The 20,519-nt window shown below is 35.9% G+C and overlaps 1 protein-coding gene across 3 annotated transcripts in view; it reads right to left on the reverse strand.

Moving 5' to 3' along the window:
- pax5 (paired box 5) overlaps positions 1 to 20,519 on the reverse strand; it is a 66,789-nt gene that overhangs the window by 6,603 nt on the left and 39,667 nt on the right. For all 3 annotated transcript variants that reach the window (XM_051113131.1, XM_051113114.1, XM_051113123.1), the window contains exons 7-10: positions 18,277 to 18,406; positions 11,148 to 11,249; positions 4,225 to 4,311; positions 3,822 to 3,908 (exon numbers count right to left, since the gene is read on the reverse strand). In XM_051113131.1, the coding sequence (XP_050969088.1) occupies positions 3,822 to 3,908; positions 4,225 to 4,311; positions 11,148 to 11,249; positions 18,277 to 18,406 (406 nt within the window). The remainder of the gene's footprint in view (positions 1 to 3,821; positions 3,909 to 4,224; positions 4,312 to 11,147; positions 11,250 to 18,276; positions 18,407 to 20,519) is intronic.

Below are 20,519 nucleotides of genomic sequence, written 5' to 3' on the forward strand. Positions count from 1 at the left end.
CTGTCAGTCATCTGATAAAATTTCCTGATGATTTACTCACCCCCATGTCATCCAAGATGTTCATCTCTTTCTTTCTTCAGTCAAAAAAGAAGGTTTTGAGGAAAATATTCCATGACTTTTCTCTATATAATGAACTTCAATGGGAGCCAACGGGTTGAAGGTCCAAATTGAATTATCAATAAACCACAGATGCACGTCTATGATGCATTACGTAGAAGTACCAACACAAGTGTTTACAAAGTGAATGTGCAAAGAAAGTCAAGCGCCCTTTACAAAAAAGGAACAACAACGTTGTTGGATAATTTTGAAGTTGAAGGAGAAAATAAAATCGACTTTTCTCTATATAGTGGACTTTAATATAGGAGCCAATGGGTTGAAGGTCCAAATTGAAGTTTCAATGCAGCTTCAAAGGGCTCTACACAATCCTCTACACGGAATATTTGTTTTCTGTTTGAATTGGTTTATTTGAAAGTAGACATTTCACTCTCTACAGATATTTTTTTCATGTCTGTAATAAGGCAAGAACACACAGACTTTCAAAGTTTTGTGCGCAAGTTAACAGATACCGAGACGGCAGAAAGCGCATCCTGTTTGCTTTATTTTACAAAAGTGCAACATTTCGTTGTTATTGTAAGTGCACAAAAATAAATGTAGAGTCTTTACAGCATTATGTAGTCACGTTGGAAAGGTCACACAAGATGTAGGCAGAAGTACTAACACGTTTACATAGAGAACGTGCAAAAAAAGTCAAATGCCCTTTACAAAAAAAGGTACAACAACATTGTTGGACGATTTTGAAGTTGGAGGAGAAAATGACAGTTTTTCACTCTACCCTTCCTTTTTGAACTGAAGTGATGAAGAACTAGCCACACGTAAGGTTTTCAATATGATTACATAATGCATCACAGACGCGCATCTAGTGCAAGATGAGCATTTGTGGGTAAAAAAAAAAATTTTTTTTTTTTTTTTTAGAAAATCAATCAAGATCAATCGTTTTGCTAGATTAGAGCCTTATTCCTGGTGTAGAGCCCTTTGAAGCCCAATCTGTTGATCTCCACTGAATTCCACTATATAGAGAAAAATCCAAAAATGTTTTCCTTTAAAAATCTTAATTTCTTTTTGACTGAAGAAAGAAAGACATGAACATCTTGGATGACATGGGGTGAGCTAATCCTTTAAAATGGTCTTGAACAACTATACTACAGCTGTTGATCTCAAATCACATTAAGATAAATGCTAAATAAGAAGCAGTGAATTCATTACCAAGAATAAATATGATCACAGGATGATGGATGTACAGCCCAGTGTACTTTTGATTTATCAGTCCCCCACAATCATGTCACCCTTCCCCTTATTTGAAATGACACCACCATCATCAGCTCAGTTTCTGCTGGGAAAAGACCATTTCTGCTCTATAAGGCACATGATCCATCTTGATCAGTCTGTGTTGGCATTAAGTGCTGATGGACCCCTCAAAGATGAAATGTCTTTAGTGTCATAGTTAGTTTTAGCAGGACGTATTTTTCTTTATTACAGAGAGACAGCGGGCATGAGCGAGGGGTATAACGGAGTGGAGGGACAGCTGTGCTGCTTAGTCTTTGTTGCCGGAGGTAAGGAGTTTGAAATTGTGAGAAATGCAGTGGATGTGTGTGTTTGTCTTCATTTGAAATGAAGATTATGTGAGTGTGATTAAATAGCTTTTGTGTTGCTAGGAAAACAGGGTTTGAGAGTGTGAAGTATATCAGGATGTCATTGATTTTGAATGAAAAATCATTATTTGGGGATAATTTTGGCAATGTTCACTCAAAAACTGAGGCGCACAGGTCAGATCAATGAGGCCTATGATGAATCAGTTCCAAAAAGAAATACAAAACCTTTGCTAATTGAAAGAAAACAATTTAAATAAAACATTAAATCCAGTATTTGGTAATAAGAGCATAATGATGAAACTGTGGAAGCCCATTTCCGCCACTGAATAATAAAAAAGGTTATTCTGACATTTTTTTCTCAGAATTGTGAGATATAAATTTGCAGTTTTAAGTTATAAAGTCAGAACTGCGAGATATAAACTCACAATGCTGACTTTTTTTTCTCAGAATTCCGTGGTATAAACTATACCTGTAAAATAAATAACCTAAAAGACTTAAAGTCTTTTTATATCTTCACGTTCTTACTTTTTTCTTAGAATTGCGAGATATAAACTCGCAGTTGTGAGTTATAAAGTCCAAATTTTTAAAAGGGAAAAACAGACTGCTATGTTCTCAGAATTGCGAGTTTATATCTCACTAATCTGACTTAACTTGCAATTGCATGTTATAGTCAGAATTGCAAGATATTACACAATGTCACAATGTCACAATTGTGATATAAACTTGCAATTCTGAGAAACAAACTTGTGAGTTTATATCCCGCAATTCTGACTTTTTTTCTAAGAATTATGACTTTATTTCTCAGAATTGTGAGTTTATATCACGCAGTTCTGACTTCAAAATTGCAAGCTTATATCTGACAATTCTGATTTTGTAACTTGCAATTGCAAGTATATATCTCTTGAGGCACTCATGAGTTTATATCCCGCAATTCTGACTTTATTTTTCAGAATTACGACTTTTTTCTCAGAATTGTGAGATGTAAGCTAGCAATTGCGAGCAAAAAAGTCAAAATTGTCATCCTTATGAAACTTTTTTTTAAAAAAATTTATAAGCTTTTTTTTTTTTAGCTGGTAATTTTTGTCTTGGAACACTACGTGGGTAACAAAATGGGATAGAAATCTCAAGAAATTATAAAAATTATCACGTTTGGGGGGAAGCATATACCCTGTGTGAGCAAAATCAATAGTGTTTTAGCCCAATACAGAACCTAGCATATTTAGGGGGTGAAAAATCCTCTCCAGGTAAAAATGACCGAAACACAACATGCGGGATATTCACAATTGTTTTGCTGCCAATATAAAATTAAGCAATATTGTAAATACTACAATGATAAATTCAATTATGTGACCAGTAAGCATATTTGGACTGGTTTCAGACTCTTTTTTTTTCTGCCTCACATCTATAGATAGGAAGATTAATTTCATTAGCACTTAAACTTTGAACTTCAGTTTTTTGAGAACCTGTTATGTTTAACTAAATCAACTTAACACTCTGAATCAGCGATCAGTTGTATGTTGGTAAATATTATTTACTACTATGACTTGTATTATGAAAATTATTAAATTCTTAAAGTATTACATTCATGCTTTACATCCTAAAAGATTCTGAATCTATTTGGCTACAGTGGAAATGTTTTATATATAAATATATATACTTTCAGAAAGGTATAAAAGCTGTACCCTTTCAAAAGGTAGTAATATGTACATTTTAGGTACTAACATACTCTTTAAGATACTAACATATACTCGTTTCAGGTAAAAAGGTACAAAAGCTTTTGACAAGGTACTGACCCAGTGATGACTTTTGTACCATATATATATATATAGACACTTAACTTTGCCTTGGTGCACTTTAGACAAACACTGTCAAGCATCTGTCAGAGTCTCTTTCTTGACACACACAGCAAAAAGCTCATGAAATCTCCAAGGAATCCCTTCTCCATTGGGAACATTAAGGTCAGCTCGGTGGTTCTCTCTTACACACATACAACTGGTTTTAAGCCAATGCCCCTTCACCTTGCGTTTGACTGGTGTGTCAGTCTGGGGTTTTGCTGATCGGGGCAGGTTCTTCTAAACCGCTCATTCTGTGCACGATACATACATACATATGGCAAGCTAACCTGACTATGTTTCAAACATCTCCCCCTCTGATGGCATGGGTGTTATGTACCTGTAGGTTGTGGGGTTTGGCCAGGGAATAGACCCGATGAAGCTGCTCTCTCTGAGCCCAGTAAAGAACCGTACTCCTGCTGGAACACTGGAAAGAGCACAGTACACACACATACAACTTAAATCAGTAAGTTTATAATTAACAGCAAATAAGGTTATTTTAGAAAAGTGAACTTTTTCTACTTTGCATTAGTTTTCTACTAGTAATGGAAAATTCTTTTAATTACGCCACATGTACATCCAAACCGTGTTTTTTTCCATGTTTTAAAACAAGTGAGATTATTTTTATGATTATTATTTGCATATTAGAATGACTGTAAAAGAACTAAAAATTTAAAAGCATTACGAGAGCAAGTATTCTGCATCACTGTCCATAGTTTTGTGCTTTTAGCTCAAACTTTTACCTAGTAGACTGGGGTTTGCAAATCTCCAAGACTCATTGTATGTTGAATACTGCGGATGGGAATAAGGACTGCCCGAGAAATCGCTTCCTGAAATTCAAGAAAAGACAATATGAATGTTAGGTACAATTGTTCTAACTCTTCCCTCTGAAAGTACATCCTATACTGCGCATGTAGTGTGTACGAGCCTAAAAGGACCAATTGGCTAGGTGGAAGTGTCGATTTGTGACAGTTTTTCTCCTCCATTGCTTCAGTGTAGTTTTCTCCTTATCTCCCTCTTTCTTCCTCTCCCTCTTTTCCCTCGTTCTCCCTTTCCCCGGGGAACACTTTCCCTTTGCTGGCTGTCACAAAATCAGAGGCCCCAGCTCTCGCTCTCTCTCCCTTTCCCTCCATCTCTCGCTCTGTCGGTTCTGCCTGGCTGGTTTTGTGCCCCCCTCCCCTGTGTGTCAGCCCCCCTGCTGAAAGAGAGAAAGCAACAGAACGGAGGAAAAGGAGAGAGAAATAAGCGATGCGCTCCGGGATAAAGTGGAGGAAGAGGATCCAGGAGATATAGGGAAAAATGAAAAGCACTACTAATCAATTTTCCATAAAGATAAAAGTGAAACATATAAATCTATTATATCTGAGAGCTGTAAATAAGCATGTGAGGCATTTGAAGCATCTCAGCCTATAAATATCATCTTTCTTTGCACTTTGATATCATTAAAATAAAATGAATACTCAAAGAAACTCTTTAAATACAAGCTATTTGAAATTCTGATTTTTTATTTATTTTTTTCATATTGAAGTAGAATTGCTAAGTAAATGATGAGAAAATTTTCATTTTGCGTTAAGACCTTTAAAGCACATTGTGCATTTAAAGATGACTGAGAGAACAAGTTTTTATAATTTTGCATTTATTACACGTAACCACAACTGAACTTAATTTTATAACTTTTATGTAATAAAACAACACAATATGTATTGTTTCTATAGGTTAAAATAGCTAGCTAGTTATATACGAGACTGTAAGAATTGTTTGTACTGATTGTATTGATTGTTTGTACAGAGAACAAAGGGAAAAGGAAATTGAAAAAGTGAACATTTCTCAAAATGCAACAAATGTAATCTCAAAACTACACAGTATGAGAGTAACACAAAACATGAATTCCAAATTTCTAGATTGGACTGTTCACACTAAAAGTACAATATGGAACATAATATAAAGTAAAAAAAAGAGTATACATAATATGATATATAAACTACAGAGTGGGACCGGTTTTTGACCAATAAGACATCACTGTGTGTGAAGAATTTTCTTTATTTTCTCGGTTTAATGCATTAATGCAGAATAAGTTAAAGTATAGAAATATGTGAAAAAAGCATGTTAGTTTCCACAAAAATATTAAGCAGTACAACAAATTTCAACAAGAAATGTTACATGAGCACAATATCAGCGCTAATTTCTGAAAGATCATGTGACACCATAGCTGGGTCGGAAATTAATGAATGCTTATGGCAAAAATGCCACCAAAATGAATAAAAATGGCTATAAATTCAAGACAAAGGGGCAAAAAATGCCCCTGCATAATAAAACAATGTACTACGGCTGTCACGATTAAAATGAAATGTGACAATGTATGAAAAAGTTTCAATTTGTGAAATTACATTTAGATTTGCTCACACTGCGTCAGATTGCTTTTACACACTGTATTGTGCAGCAATGAGCCTTATAACCAAACACATGCATTGGCCAATTAGAAGTCTTTAGATTAGTCAGCGCTATAAACGTGCCAGTCAGAGGTGCTTAGATTAGTCAGCTCTGAAAACACCCGAGCTGTAGATGAGCGCTTCGTAAACTCATCATAAACAACACAGTGCAAATATGATGTAAATAAAAGATCAATTTCATAGCTTCAGTGATTATAACAGGGAGTTTTTGCATAACTTGTGCTAGACTTGGCTGTTTATCAGTGTTGCCATTGACTTTAACACAGTTGCCGAGGGTTGTTTTTGATGTCCGCGGGTTAAAGCGACCCTAATAACATCATATTTAGCCTCTGAATTGCGAATTTACCAGGGGAACCCCGACAAAAAATGTGTATTTTAACCCCCGGAATGCAATTTTTAACTAGGACCCCCCTCAAAACACGACTGGGATAGTTTTGAGTAGCAAATGGGCAGATTTTGTTGTGAAAACCTGGCAACCCTTGTGTTTATGAACCAACATGTTTGTCTATGAAGACAGAATGTGACGTGCCCAAAACGAAACAAAAACGTTTTATACTGTTTTCTGTATCAATATTAATAATTATTATTACAATATAAAGAGTAATAATAATGATTTTTGTCATAATATTGTGGCCCTGTTTTTTACATGTATAATTTAGATGCAGTTTTAAACAATCTATTGTTATTAACAACAGTTTAAAATACTGATTAAAATACTTGGGTAAATGTAAGTATTTGACATTAAAGACAACATATGGTAATAATAGGTGATTCTAAAAATCGCCCTCATAAATGTTAAAAATGCCTTTGGAAATTAATTCCAGGGGGCAAATATTGACCCTTAATGGAAAAGTATATTTCTGGCCCTGCACTGGGGCAATGGAGACTGAAGTAAAGTATTTATATAATTTTTTATTAGAAAGTGTTATGTTTTTACTGTATTTTTGATCAGATAATTGAGCATAAGAGTTTTCCAAAACATTAAAAAAAAAAAAAAAAAAAAAAAAATTGAAAAGTGGCTTTTGTCACTTTTAGCTTTGTGTTATCAAATTAGGACTTTATATTTGATGCATTTTTATATTTTTTATATACAATATGTAATTACACAGAACATGAGTTTTGCACATGGATATAAAAAAAAGTTAATGCATACTGCATATTATATTAAAGATTATGGATACATGAGCACAACATGATTCATGAGAATACCGCTGTCAAAGTAAAGGTTGAAGTGTTTTTCATTTTAACATTTTATGCTGAATTGAATAAATGTCCAATGTATCTTCATTAACAAATAAAAATAAAAAGCGCAATAGTAGCGAGATAATCTAAAGTGCATGTCTAAAGCTTTGTTCCTACCCTTAACCTTCAGCATGCTCTAAGATGGGATCGTTGGCATGGTTACCTCTCCTCCGTCAACTCCGCACCACAGCGACTACCGCATGTCAGGTTGTTTAGGGAAGATGCTGGTGAAAGTGCGGGGGATGACTTATGGATGGAGAGGAAAAGAGGGATGGGGTCTCCCCAGCGAGAGAGCTGGGTTGCAAGGTCATAAATGCTTGTCAGAAGTGGGGGAAACATGGGGGATTCAGTCGGAGGGAAATACGAGACAAGGTTACGGATCTTGCTCTGAAGAGAGGGGACCCGACAAGACCCTATGAGTCACTGTGGCAACCGGGGAGAGCATCGACAGAGACACCAGCGTGACAGACTGGAGACACGACAAGAGACATGTTGTTGTTGTTGTTGTTTTGGCTTGGGTTTGTTTTGCTGTGTTCAGGGAGTTGATACAAGGGTTGGTGAACAGTCCTTCATCCCACCGTTCTTGCTTTTTTATACTACTCTATTTGTCTTGTCACACTAGAGTTTCCACTTGTATCCACTTGTGTTACCTTGTACTTGATACTGAAGCTAAGCAAGCAAATCCCTCCTTCAAGTTTTGCTTTTTTCATCTAGGTTATAATTTTGCTAATTGATAAGCCACATTTAACAAGAGTAATAGTTGATGAAACTAAGAAAAGTCCTGGTGTAGTGTTAATATAAAGCTATTTTTATATTGACTTTTCATGGGTGTTTTACTTATTTTAAAATCACACATTGCATTCTGTTGTATCTTAGGGTTAAAGGAAATGTCTGTAAACTTAACAGATAATATCCTGGCAGAAAATTACCAGTGCATTTTCCATTTTTCTCAGTTTTTTAATTACACTGTACAGAGGTGTTTTTACATTCTCTCATTTCTCATCATGGGAGCTATTTTGTAATTTCACAATGCACTAATATTGAAATATAATTTAAACTACTTAGTTTAAACACACTAAAACATAATAAACAGTTAAATTAGTACCATTATCATTTCAAATTCTTGCTAAATGTTCTGCAACTTTATTATTGTTACTTTATTATTTATCTTATTTTTGTGCAAAAAATCACACTCGGAAGCATTCTGCTGTTGTTAATTGGGAACAACAACTTATGCCACCATGCATTCTAAAAGGGATAGTTCACCCAAAAATGAAATTTAAGTCATAATTTACTCAACCTTGTGCTAATGCTATATGCCTTTCTTTCTTTTTGGACCCCCCCCCAAAAAAAAAAAAAAAACTCATCAGCATTAAGCTTATTAAAAAAGTAGAATGATCCCATGTGTTACATGCCATATATTCCAAGCATTTGGGGGATGTATGACAGGATTTGGTGAAAAACAAACTGAAATTTAACATATAACAAATATCCTGACCTTGACCATTGTTCTCTGTGTATGACTGCGATTAATAGAAATGCGACAAGAAATACAATCCATGTACTTTATTCTCTGAGGTAAACAAGAAATTATCTCGTTCATCTGCCAACGGTTTCGGTCGGGAAATGTAATTTTGTGAAGAAAATATGCAGCTTTTCTAGGCTTCTAGCAGCCAATAATGCTAATTGGAATCATAATAATCATAATAATAATAATTAATAATAATAAAAACGCTGATATCCGCTGATAACCACATTGTGGATCAATATACTGTACATTCTACTTTTTTGTGTATTGTGAATCATATTGTGCATCATCTTGTTTCAGAAATGGATTCTAATAAATATTTACAAAATAATAATAAATTCAACTGCAATTTTAAAACATTTGTTAGGTCAAAAATTGTATAAATGACTTGATAATTAACCACATATTTCAAGAGAAGTCTCTAGTACTGCTCAGCAGTCACCCTAAAGAATATGACATTAACCTGAAAATATGATTCAGAACTGTTAAATGTGATTCGACAAGCACAAAAAAGCTGGTCGTGCTTAACCAGGGTTGCCAGGTTTGTGTAACAAAACTAGCTCAATGGCCCTATCTCAAATATCAAAACCCAAAATATGTAGCTCCCATATTTTGCATATTTTGCAGTCACTGTTATGCTTTATACAAAATTTCAACTTGAAAAATCACCATAGTAGTAGTCATAAACTCTCTTTTTTCTTAAAGGAGCTCACATTACCAGCAGTTCACTACCAACCCTTCCTTACAAAACCCATCATTTAGCACAGCTTTTATTTTATTGGTAGAATATATCTTTGGAAGACATTTGGGTTAGAATATAAAATTGGTGTAATATTTCCATACAAATAGAACTGTGCGATTAAGCGAAATACATTTTTGAGATGTGCTTTCGGTTCTCCATAAAAGCCCAAACTTCACATGCAAATCAGCATAATCAGGTAATGTAAATTTCTCAAAATGGGATGAGTTTGATTTATTAAGTTTATTAGATTTATTTGTGTTTTTAAAGGCATGAAAGAGAACTTGTGTTGTTCCTCGGGGGGCCTTCTGTGCATGCGCTCCAACACGGAACAGAACACAGACAAATAAAGTGAAATTTTAGCTTAAGGTGAACACCTATACGGTCAAATACACTTAAAAATATGCGCCACTTGGCGATTATTCATGTGAACCCTCGTCGGTAATGTTTTAAGTGAACGTGAACAGTTGAGTATGAAAATTCACTTGTAACGTATATTAAATCCACGCAGCTCTTAAAGTGACAACAGGCTAATATTCCTCCTGCTGAATGTGTGCTTAATATTAATAAAACAACATAAAACAGCAATTTTGTAGAAAGTAAAATGTAAATGTCAAAGCAAATTTTTACAGAATGTATTTGATATATATTACTGTCTATAAATAAATCACACATACAAAGTTTTAATTATATGGCCCACTTATAATCATGTTAAATAGACATGATTACATGATTTTAACCAAAATAATCATGATTTTTGCAATACTTGAGCAGCCCTAAATATAAGCATTTTAGTCAAATATAATTTATGGAATATGTGAAACCTTTAACCAACAACAAAAAAATAATAATAATAATAAACTAAAATAAAAAAAAATAATAAAATAAATAAATTACACTTATTAACTGATTTTATTTGAATACCAATTAAGTGTTTTCAGTTAATTTCAAATTATAAAAAAATGAATCAGGTAGTATTATTTAAAGTCACATATGTATCTATGTGAACAATATTCAAAGCCATTTACATGCTTTTGTGTTTGTGAATATGAATATCTCAGTGAGAGAATTTATGTGTATTTTTGTGATTCTGAAGTGGCCTGTGGATTAAAAAAAAAATAGCTAAAAGAAAGGAGGCCAAGGGAGTCTGCAGGAGAATGAATGAATTAGTCAAGGGTCAGTGATGATTCTCATTAAAAACAAATTACTGATGTTGAGAAGGGACAGCTGTGTGACTGGGGTCTAATAGTCCAGCCACTCTTGCTCAAGACTCAAAGCCAGTCCACCCGCCCCACACTCTGCCAACCACCCAACACCCCCCCACACTTCTCCATCCCATAACCCCCTGGGAGTGCTGTCAACCTGGCAGATGGGGGGGAGACAGGAAGTGGCAAAGACAAGACCCCCTCCCACTGGGACCTCAACTGAAATAAAGCAGAGGTGAAAAGGGGGTATTGGGAGAGTGACTACAGCAGGACAAGCGAAAGAGGGTGAGAGAGAAAGAACGAGGGTGGCACATGTATAAAAATGAGCCTATGTTTTATTTTCACCAACACTCCCTTCTTCAGGAATATGCCAAAAACAAATTGAAAGAACTCAATTTTGTATGATGGGAACTTAAAACGGCTGTGTCTGTATATGTGAAGTTTGTGTGGCTGGAGTTCAAAATCGATTGACAGGCATGTACTGTATGCCAGTGAGACTCACCAGGTACCATCCCTGTGAGGGAGGGTGTGGAGTAACTACCCTGCCCAGTTGGAGGAACATGAGGAGGGTAACCAGGGAGCGTGGTGCTGGCCAGGTCGCGACCTGTAAAGATAAAAAGTGCATTTCTAGCATGAACAGCATCAAATCCGTAGGGAAGAATTTATTGATCTGACTTCTCAATGACTCATTCCAATCACCACAACCACTTATGAAGCAATTTCATCTGTAATTGTTCAGTAAACTAGGCTTTAACCTTTTTTATCCTTTATTAAGTTGTGACATAACATTTGAGGATCCAAACCTTTATTCCAAGTCAACAGCCAGCTAAGATTTTACTATGGAGATGAAGGTTAGGATCATTTCTGGTTGTACTACAGCACTGTGAGTGTATAATAGCACTGTTTGATGTTTGTTTTTGGGATCTGAAAGAATGTTTGGATCCAGAAACAGTGACGTATGACGTCAGATTTAACAACCAGGTTAAAACATTATAAAATGTCTTATAGTGATATTGCAACCTGATCTCATGACAAAAATGTACCTGTGGGAACTTCTTTGCAAGACGCAAAATACGTACCAATAAGTTCTTATCACTGCAGTTTCCAACAGAAATGTTCACTGAGTGGCGCTAAAAGAGTGTTGATTTTTTTCCCCCCAAAAAAAGATGAACGTACATATCGTACAATTTATGTGCGTTGGTTTTGTATGTGTCACCACAGTTCTGACTTGAAATGTTCATTAAGTGGTGCTTAACTCTAATACTCCGTGACGTTTTAAAATAACGTACCATCTGCACTACACCTAAACCTACCCTGATAGTATGAACAAAAGCAGATGTGATGCAAAAATGCAAGTGGGTAAAAAAGCATGCCGTTTTAGCTTGTTTTTCGAACTCTCATCTTTCAGCTCTTTCATTGTGAGTCATGTTTTTAATGGGATTCTTACCCAAGGATTCTGCATCCTAAGGCCAATTCCGTGCAGGCTGAGTGACCATGCAAGCTTGTTACGTCTGGTGTTTTGTCCTTTTTTAACCCCCTGCCAAATTATTACCCCCTCTCATTGAAATCACTATATGATTACCTAATCCTGACCCCTCCCCCACATCTAACCCTAAAACTACCAATATTAGGGGGGTAGTAATCTGCCGAGGTCAGATTACAAAAAATATGTAGCTGTAATCATAACTGTAATCAAGTGCTTGCTGTTTTACCACCTCTAGTGTTCATTTCTATTGGAAACTGCAGTAATGTGTACTTATTGGTACGCATTTTGCATCTTGCAAAAAAAGTTCCCACAGGTACGTTTTCATCATGAGATCAGGTAGCAACCGCTATCAACACATAAGTGTGTCCTGAGTTTCTGTATGGAAATAAATTAAACATTGGCAAATAATAAGTCACAGATTTGATTCAGCTGGTAATCAGACTTACACAGCACAAGTGTGATATTGCTTTTATACGACATTTTAACAAACAAGAAATATTTATGTTTTAGACCCAGTATTACCATTTGTTTTGTGTATTTTTGTTCCACATATGAAAAGTTGCAAACAAAGCCAAAAGAACTGATCATAGTTCATCTCCAAGTAACATGCATTAATGCTGTTCCAAAATGAATTGTAGTTTTTGAATAAACTGATAGAATGAATGACGTCTTACTCTTAACACTGTTTGTTCCTTTATAAATCAGTGATATAAATAAATCTTTTATAATAAATAATTTAATGAATCATAAGGTGTTCCCATCACCTTGTTTTTTGAAGTATTGTATCAGAAATGAGTGATGGAAACGTCAAATTTGAAAAAAAAAAGAGTTAATGCGAATAAGAATTAATGTGATTCCTCCATGTGCATCAAAAAAGTAATGTGACTTTGTGTAATGGGACGGCATAAACAGCAGACCAATGTCGTTGCACAGCATCTGAAATGTTATGGTCGTCAAAGAATTTCTGTATAATTGCCTTTCAGAACTGTCTTACACGACTGCATTCACAAACCTCCAAAAACAATGACTGCATTTATTTTGTTTCGTCTCCTCGCTTTGAGGTGCAGGTATTTATTACATATGAAAATTATTATATTCAGTGGCTTCTCCCACTTTTATTAGTGATATTTAGTGTCAGTTTATCAGGAAGCGACAGTTTTGCTCTCTTTGACATGTTAGATGGAAATATTCCAATTTTGCGCATAGGTTAAATTCACAACTTTGAATGGAAACCCATATAGTGATTACTTATAAAGTGATTTTCTTGTCGCCACTTATTGGCATATCAATGTAATCTGCAGAATGTAATCCTTACCACCAGGGGCATCGTTACACCTTTAGTGAAATACTGCTGTGTCCAATTAAACTACTATTGATATATTAAAATAATATATATATATATATATATATATATATATCACTGGCTGACTGATGGAGATTACCTGAGACCTGAAAATAATTTTCCCTCACAATACTGTCAATATTGTGTTTTAGAATCAGAACTGGCAATTTGCGAATTAATACAGAATGAACCATTGCGAATGTAACCCAGCTAATAATTTTTTTGGTTCCCAGAATGTTCTGAGAATGTTCATTTCTTGTTTTGATAGCTAATATTCAACACTTTTATTAATAATTATGTAAACATTTATGACAGTAACACTGTGAGTAACACATTATGAGTAACACATTTTCAATTAAAGATTAGCGTAGTTTAAAAGCTAATACAAAAAGAGTTCACGTTGCAAAGTGAATGAAGCATGGATCTATGTTGCAGCTTATTAAATCAGATAAGTGACATTTTCTAAGCTTGGTAAACTAGCGACATCTTGTTTAACCATTCCGATTAATACAGCCATCTCACTTCATGTCAGATCACAAATCTGCCTTTGCCCCAGTAATAGGGCCTCTGGTATAATTATGCACTGATGTATGACAAGATCTGGTTGTCTCCACTGTTAGTGCACAGCGTACATGCCCCTGCTTACATCAGAAAGAAATTCAAGGTGAAAAAAAAAAAACCCATAGTGAAATTTAAAGTTAAAAAAACAATTAGCTGTTTGGGCACTTGTAACTGACCCACGTGTGGCAATAGTCAATACCTTATAGATTGTTGATTAGAGTTCATTAAAAACAAACAAGGATTGATTAATATGATAACTTTAACTTGTCCATTTCTCAATGATCACTGGGCAGTTTCTAAATTTAATTCTCTCACGCTTTCTCTCTCCTCTCTCTCTGTGTTGTATGGATGTATAACTGTATTAGGCTACATGACATGGCTGTCAGAGTGAATCATCTCTCAGTCTGCACATGGTGCTGATCTGTAGACTGCAGCCCATTCATCATAATAAACACTATCACCCTCAGTTCATCCATCCCCTTCAACACAACCACCGTTTAAGCCTCTGTAGGGTGTGTGAGGGGGAGGGAGGGAAGGAGGAAGGAAACAAACTGAATACTTTATCAGAGATTAAAAAGGGTGATAGAGAAGCCAAGAGAAGCTATAAGAGACAGAGGTAGTTAAAACTAGAAAAGAGGGAAAGTGTGGAAAGAGGAATTTACCCATCTGTTGTTACGTAACATGACAACTGTTTGACCTTTGGATAAACACATGATTCAGCAGTTGCTGATTCTTTGTTTGCAGGTATAAAGCAAATAAGATGTGAGTGGTCATAGGTTGCATACAGTATCAGTCAAGATGTCTTGTAAATATTATAAATATTTACACAGACAATGGCAAGTGGCTGCCTTTGAGTGAGTCTGTGGATTTCTTGCTAATTCATTCAGGAACAACCAACTTGGTCTCATGACGAAAACGTACCTCAGGGAACTTTTTCGCAAGATGCGAAATGCATACCGCCATTTATGTTTTGTGACATAGTCAATGTGAAATGTCCACTGGGTGGCGCTAAAAGAGCATTTGTTTTTTTTTTCCCTGGGACAGATGAACGTACATATTGTACGTTTTATGTGATGTTGGTTTTGTACGCGTCACCGCAGTTCTGACTTGAAATGTCTTTTGAGTGGCGCTGTATCTCTAGTGCTCCATGACGTTTTAAAATAACGTACCATCTGTACTACACCTAAACCTACCCGATAATATGAACAAAAGTGAATGTGAGGTAAAAACGCAATTGCAAGCATGTCGTTTTAGCTTGTTTTTCCATCTCTCATCTTTTAGCTGTTCATTGCGAGTCATGTTTTTCACAAGATTCGCACCCAAGGATTCTACATTCTAGGTACAATTCCGTGCCGACTGAGCTGCCGAGCAAGCTTGTTATGTTCGGAAAGTGAAACATATGGAGCTGTAATCATAACCGTGTACGAAAATGATTGCAAATGCTCGCTGTTTTACCGCCTGTAGTGTTTATTTCTGTTGGAAACTGCAGTGATATGTACTTATCAAACTTATTAAAAGTTCCCAGAGGTACGTTTTCGTCATGAGACCAGGTAGGGAACAACACAATGAATGTTGCCTTTGTTTCAAACAAGTGACTTCTTCTTAGAATTTATCTTAAATTTCTTAACTTTCTTAAGATTTTTGTGAATCTGGCCAATGTTTCACTCATAAACATAATTTATTCAAAAACATAACACCACCTACTTAAGCTGTTTATTCACACATAATAGTTCTACTTTGAGAATGCTTTAACTAATTTACTTTGTTCATTACTTTGTTAACCTTGTTCGTTGAACTGTTGTATAAATGCAGTTTTTTCAAATATAATGCCTTTGGAATAATTCCATTGATATTGTTTATAGGAGAAGTCCACTTCCAGAACAAAAACTTACATATAATGTACTCACCCCCCTTGTCATCCAAGATGTTCATGTCTATTTTTCGTCAGCCATAAAGAAATTATGTTTTTTGAGTTAAACATTTCAGGATTTTTCTCCATATAATGGACTGATATTGTGCCCCAGTTTTGAACTTCCAAAATGCAGTTTAAATGCGGCTTCAAATGATCCCAGATGCGGTTGTAAATTCAACCGCAAGCATCTCAAACGCTTGTCTTGTTTTGCTCTCCCTGAACTCTGTATTCTGCCTCAAGACAGTTAGGGTATGTCGAAAAACTCCAATTGTATTTTCTTCCTCAACTTCAAAAATCATTTCAAAATCATCCTACATCACTGCAGAAGTACCAACATAGTCTATGCAAAGTGAACATGCAAAGAAGATCAAACACCCTGAACAAAAAAGGTAAAACAGCAATATAAGATGATTTTGAAGTTGAGGGAGAACATGAGATGGGAATTTTTCGACATACCCTAACTGTCATGAACCGGAAAAAAAAGTTCAGGCAGAGTGAGACAAGATAAGCGTTTAACATTAAAAAGTATATAATCTGTATTATTTTAATGAAAATAACCTATCGTTTCGCTAGATAAGACCCTTCTTCCTCACCTGGGATCATTTACAACCGCATTTGGGATCGTTTGAAGTCACATTTAAACTGCATTTTGGAAGTTCAAAATCGGGGCACCATATCAGTCCATTATGTGGAGAAAAATCCTGAAATGTTTCCCTCAAAAAACATAATTTATTTATGGCTGAAGAAAGAAAGATATGAACATCTTGGATGACTAGGAGTAAGTACATTATCTGTCAGTTTTTGTTCTGGAAGTGGACTTCTCCTTTAATATACAAAAAGAGGCATACTGTCACAAGCTTTGGGGCAAGTTGTCACAATGGAACTTACCAATAAACAACCAAATATACGTTTTTAAGCAATAAGCAACGAAGAACACATGAAGCAGCAAAAATGTAAAAGTAACATACCAAAATACTGGTGTATAGTAATTATACATACTTATAATTCATAATGCATATTTATCATTTAAAACAGATATGCGACAACTTGCCCCAATGCAAATGTATCTTGCCCGGCCCTGGCACAGTTACACACACAGTCTCCGACTCTCTGTTCTGCTGGTTTCCATGTTAGGGAGTTGTCCATGTTAGGTGACAGGAAGACATTAGTGAAGACTGGATACTAATCCACTCTGGGTCAGTGGACAGGGCAATAGCGAGGGACAGAGAGAGAGATGGACTCTTCGGAGGAAGAACAGACAAGGCCTAGTCCTCTGAGAGATGTTGTCAGAAAAGAGAAGAATGAAAGAGAGTAGACAGTCAAAGATTTTCTTCCTCAAAAAAAAAAGAAAAAGCCATTGGGGAAAAATGGTATATGTGTTATTTCTCGATCTCATTTCCTTTTCTATAACCTAAACAACAGAGATAAAAAAAATAGCTAAAATTCTTTCTCTTTATATGTGTTTATGTATATGTGTAGTTGCATGAATGTATCATTTGTAAATTAGTTATCATAAATGTAAATATAAAATGTTCATTTGTGATCTGCCAATAGGGGGCGCCATTATGCAAACAAGAGGCACCATAGTCTTTTCACTTGGTTCATCGTAAGACAAGCTCTGTTTGTAATTCATTCTGGCTTTCTCCTTCCACACACATACACGCACAAACACACACAGTCTAAACGTACAGGTTTCGCTCTACCTTGTCAGATGGTCCACAAATCCCAATTCCATGATTCCCTCGTTAGGGCTCCTGTCCAAGCAGCTCTTAATTAGCGCTCCCTTACTCCCAAATGGAGTGAGCCAGTAAGGGAGAGGAGGAGACATGTATATAGTAATTACAGGTCTCCATCCACTCCCTCTGTCCCTCAGGATATAGAGTCTGAATCTGAATCACTGAGCACTGTTTAACAGGTCTGATAACACTCTCATCTCACCTCTGAGCTGCCCACAGCAAGCTGATCCACAATCAGGTGGTTGTAATTCATGTTTAACACAACTATAATACAGAGAAAATCTAGCAGATCTCCAGATCTCAGGCCTTAGCAAGACAAAGGTGTCTGCTGTTTAATTCCAGTTCCACCATAGTAATTTCCATTTCCGTGTTTTTTAATAATTGAAGAATTGCATGTTTTTTATTCACTAAACAAAGCATGTCATGAAACAAAAAAAAAAAATAAAAAAGGTAATATGAGTTACCATCTCACAATTTTGACTTTTTCTCACAATTGCAAGTTTATATTTTACAGTTCTGATTTTTTCTGAAGTCTGAATTTACATCTTACATGTTTTTTTTTGTTTTTTTTCAACATGTCGGTAGTTTGCTTACCAGACACAAGTGGATACGATTGAGGTCCTGCAACAGTGGAACCCAGCTCTGCTCCTGTCTGATTGGCCAAGCTGTTTTTCATCTCCTCCAGTCCGCCAGCCAAAGACGCCATAGCCGAGTAATCAGATGTCTATGGAAAGAGATTTCATTAGATGGCTACAATGGCAGAAAATCATCTTCATGAAATTACTTTGTATGTAAACTCTCATCCTTGTGTTTGCGAATGGCACACAGGTATGTAGCCAACATTAATGAGTAGCGGTGGCGTAGATCCAGGTGATGTATGTGGCCGACCTCGGACTGACCCCGCTTGTGTGCTTTCATGACCAATTACTTACAATGATCTCTGTCCCACCCCACACCCACAGTGATTCATCTCCATTGGCGGTAATGGGGTTTGTCACTCAGGTGTGGATATGGTTTGATGGCAGAGTTTGGGAAGTGGATGTCGCTTCTGTTTTAGTGCAGGAGGAGGTTATTAATAACCCTGATTAGGAGTGAATTAAACCCCAGCAAAATCCTGATGGTACACCTGCCCCTGCTGTTACCGTACAGTTACGTCATTACAAGCTATTACCTTCCACTTTAACATTCCTGTAAATAAATGTTAAGCTGCAAGAAGCTTGTGCTGTTTTATTGAAAATACTAATCCCCTCTGTCCACTCAGAACTGGTTCCAATAAATAAGTAAGTAAATAAAAAATACTAGAACCGCAATTTAATTTCAGGAAGAGTTTTGTGGATTTTAGTGCATGTCTGTCTACCTATAGAGTGTTTTTACGACGCGTCATCAGTCGGCCATATTGGCGGCACTGAACCTAAATAATGCCACTGAACCGAACAAAACTTGCATATTTAGCTGATTATTGCTGCTGAAAATGGTTAATTATTGGTCAGAATGGGAAAAACATTTGGAGTACTATAGACTGGCAAAAGTTATAACAAATCAAGGAGAAGAGTGCAAAAAACTGTGAGGAACAAAGCAGTTTAATACTGCTCATATGAATCTTTACTATTAACTTTAGTTTTTTTAAAATATTGCACCTTTTCCTGCTTACCAAGTCCTTCTCTATATGATTTAGCAGCTTCCACAAGTTTTTCCGTAGTTTAGACAGCATAAATTAGCGGAACAACATATTCAGTAGTATACTAACCGTGCAATCCTTGTGTTTGTTTACATCTTATTATTGCCAATATGGCAACGCAACTGGGTAACTGACCAAACTGTGACGCAAGTGCAAACCCTCTATATTTGTACTTCTAAAAGTTGCACATTTACAATTTGCAGACACTTACTCAGTGAATCAAAGTGATTTTTTACTGAACCACGACTCACTGCTTTCATCATATCCGACTCAAACCAAGCAATGTTTAGCTTTTAAATCTGTGTAATTACTGACTAGTTGTCCATATGATGTTCTGTATTTAAAAATATTCAGCCCAAAATATACTTCACTCTTATAAAAGGGTACAGTGTGTGTGATGTGAATTTCATCATATTTGTTGGCGGTCATAACTCATGGGGAAAAGAGCAGACAGTAGACATGTATGAAGCTTTCTAGAGCGCACGTGTCGACCGCCTGCGTTCGCGCACAACATCAAGGCCGTTTCTCAAACGATTTGCAGGCTGCCATTAAGCTTGGTTTATTTCAGTTAACTGAGCGTTACATTCGCGAGTCATAAGCATATTACAACACTTTACGCTTCACTAAGAATAATTTATAACTGTTAATAATATTATAAAATAAGATCTTCTTTATGACGTATGCAGCCTACAAATACGCCCTCTGGAGGATGCAGCCTTCCGTTTGAGAAACGGCCTAAATGGAGTTCTGGTTCATACAACATGCAGTAAACGGTAAAACTGTTTGCACTACAAACCACTGCATTCATAATTGGCATAATGCATTAAAATAACATTGCAACACTCCGTTTGCAATATCAAGCAGAAAAACTAGCTGTTTTGTACTGCTAAAAATAGCTAGATGTGGATGAGACCAGAAGCTTGACCCATACATTTTTTTATTCTTATGAAAAAAAAAGAAGACGTGAAAGAAGACATGACTGTGCGCATATGACAGCATACGCGTACAAAAACTAAGTATACTTGGGCTAAAAGGTAACATTTTAATAATTAGATATTATTAATATGTCATTCAGCTTATTAAAGAGAGTATGCACCATGAAAAGTACATATAAGTGCTTTACAGGTCCTTTGCACACTGACCACACTGGTCCGAAATG

This window comes from Labeo rohita, chromosome 1, assembly GCF_022985175.1.
Source record: "Labeo rohita strain BAU-BD-2019 chromosome 1, IGBB_LRoh.1.0, whole genome shotgun sequence".
Classification (NCBI taxonomy): Eukaryota; Metazoa; Chordata; class Actinopteri; order Cypriniformes; family Cyprinidae; genus Labeo; species Labeo rohita.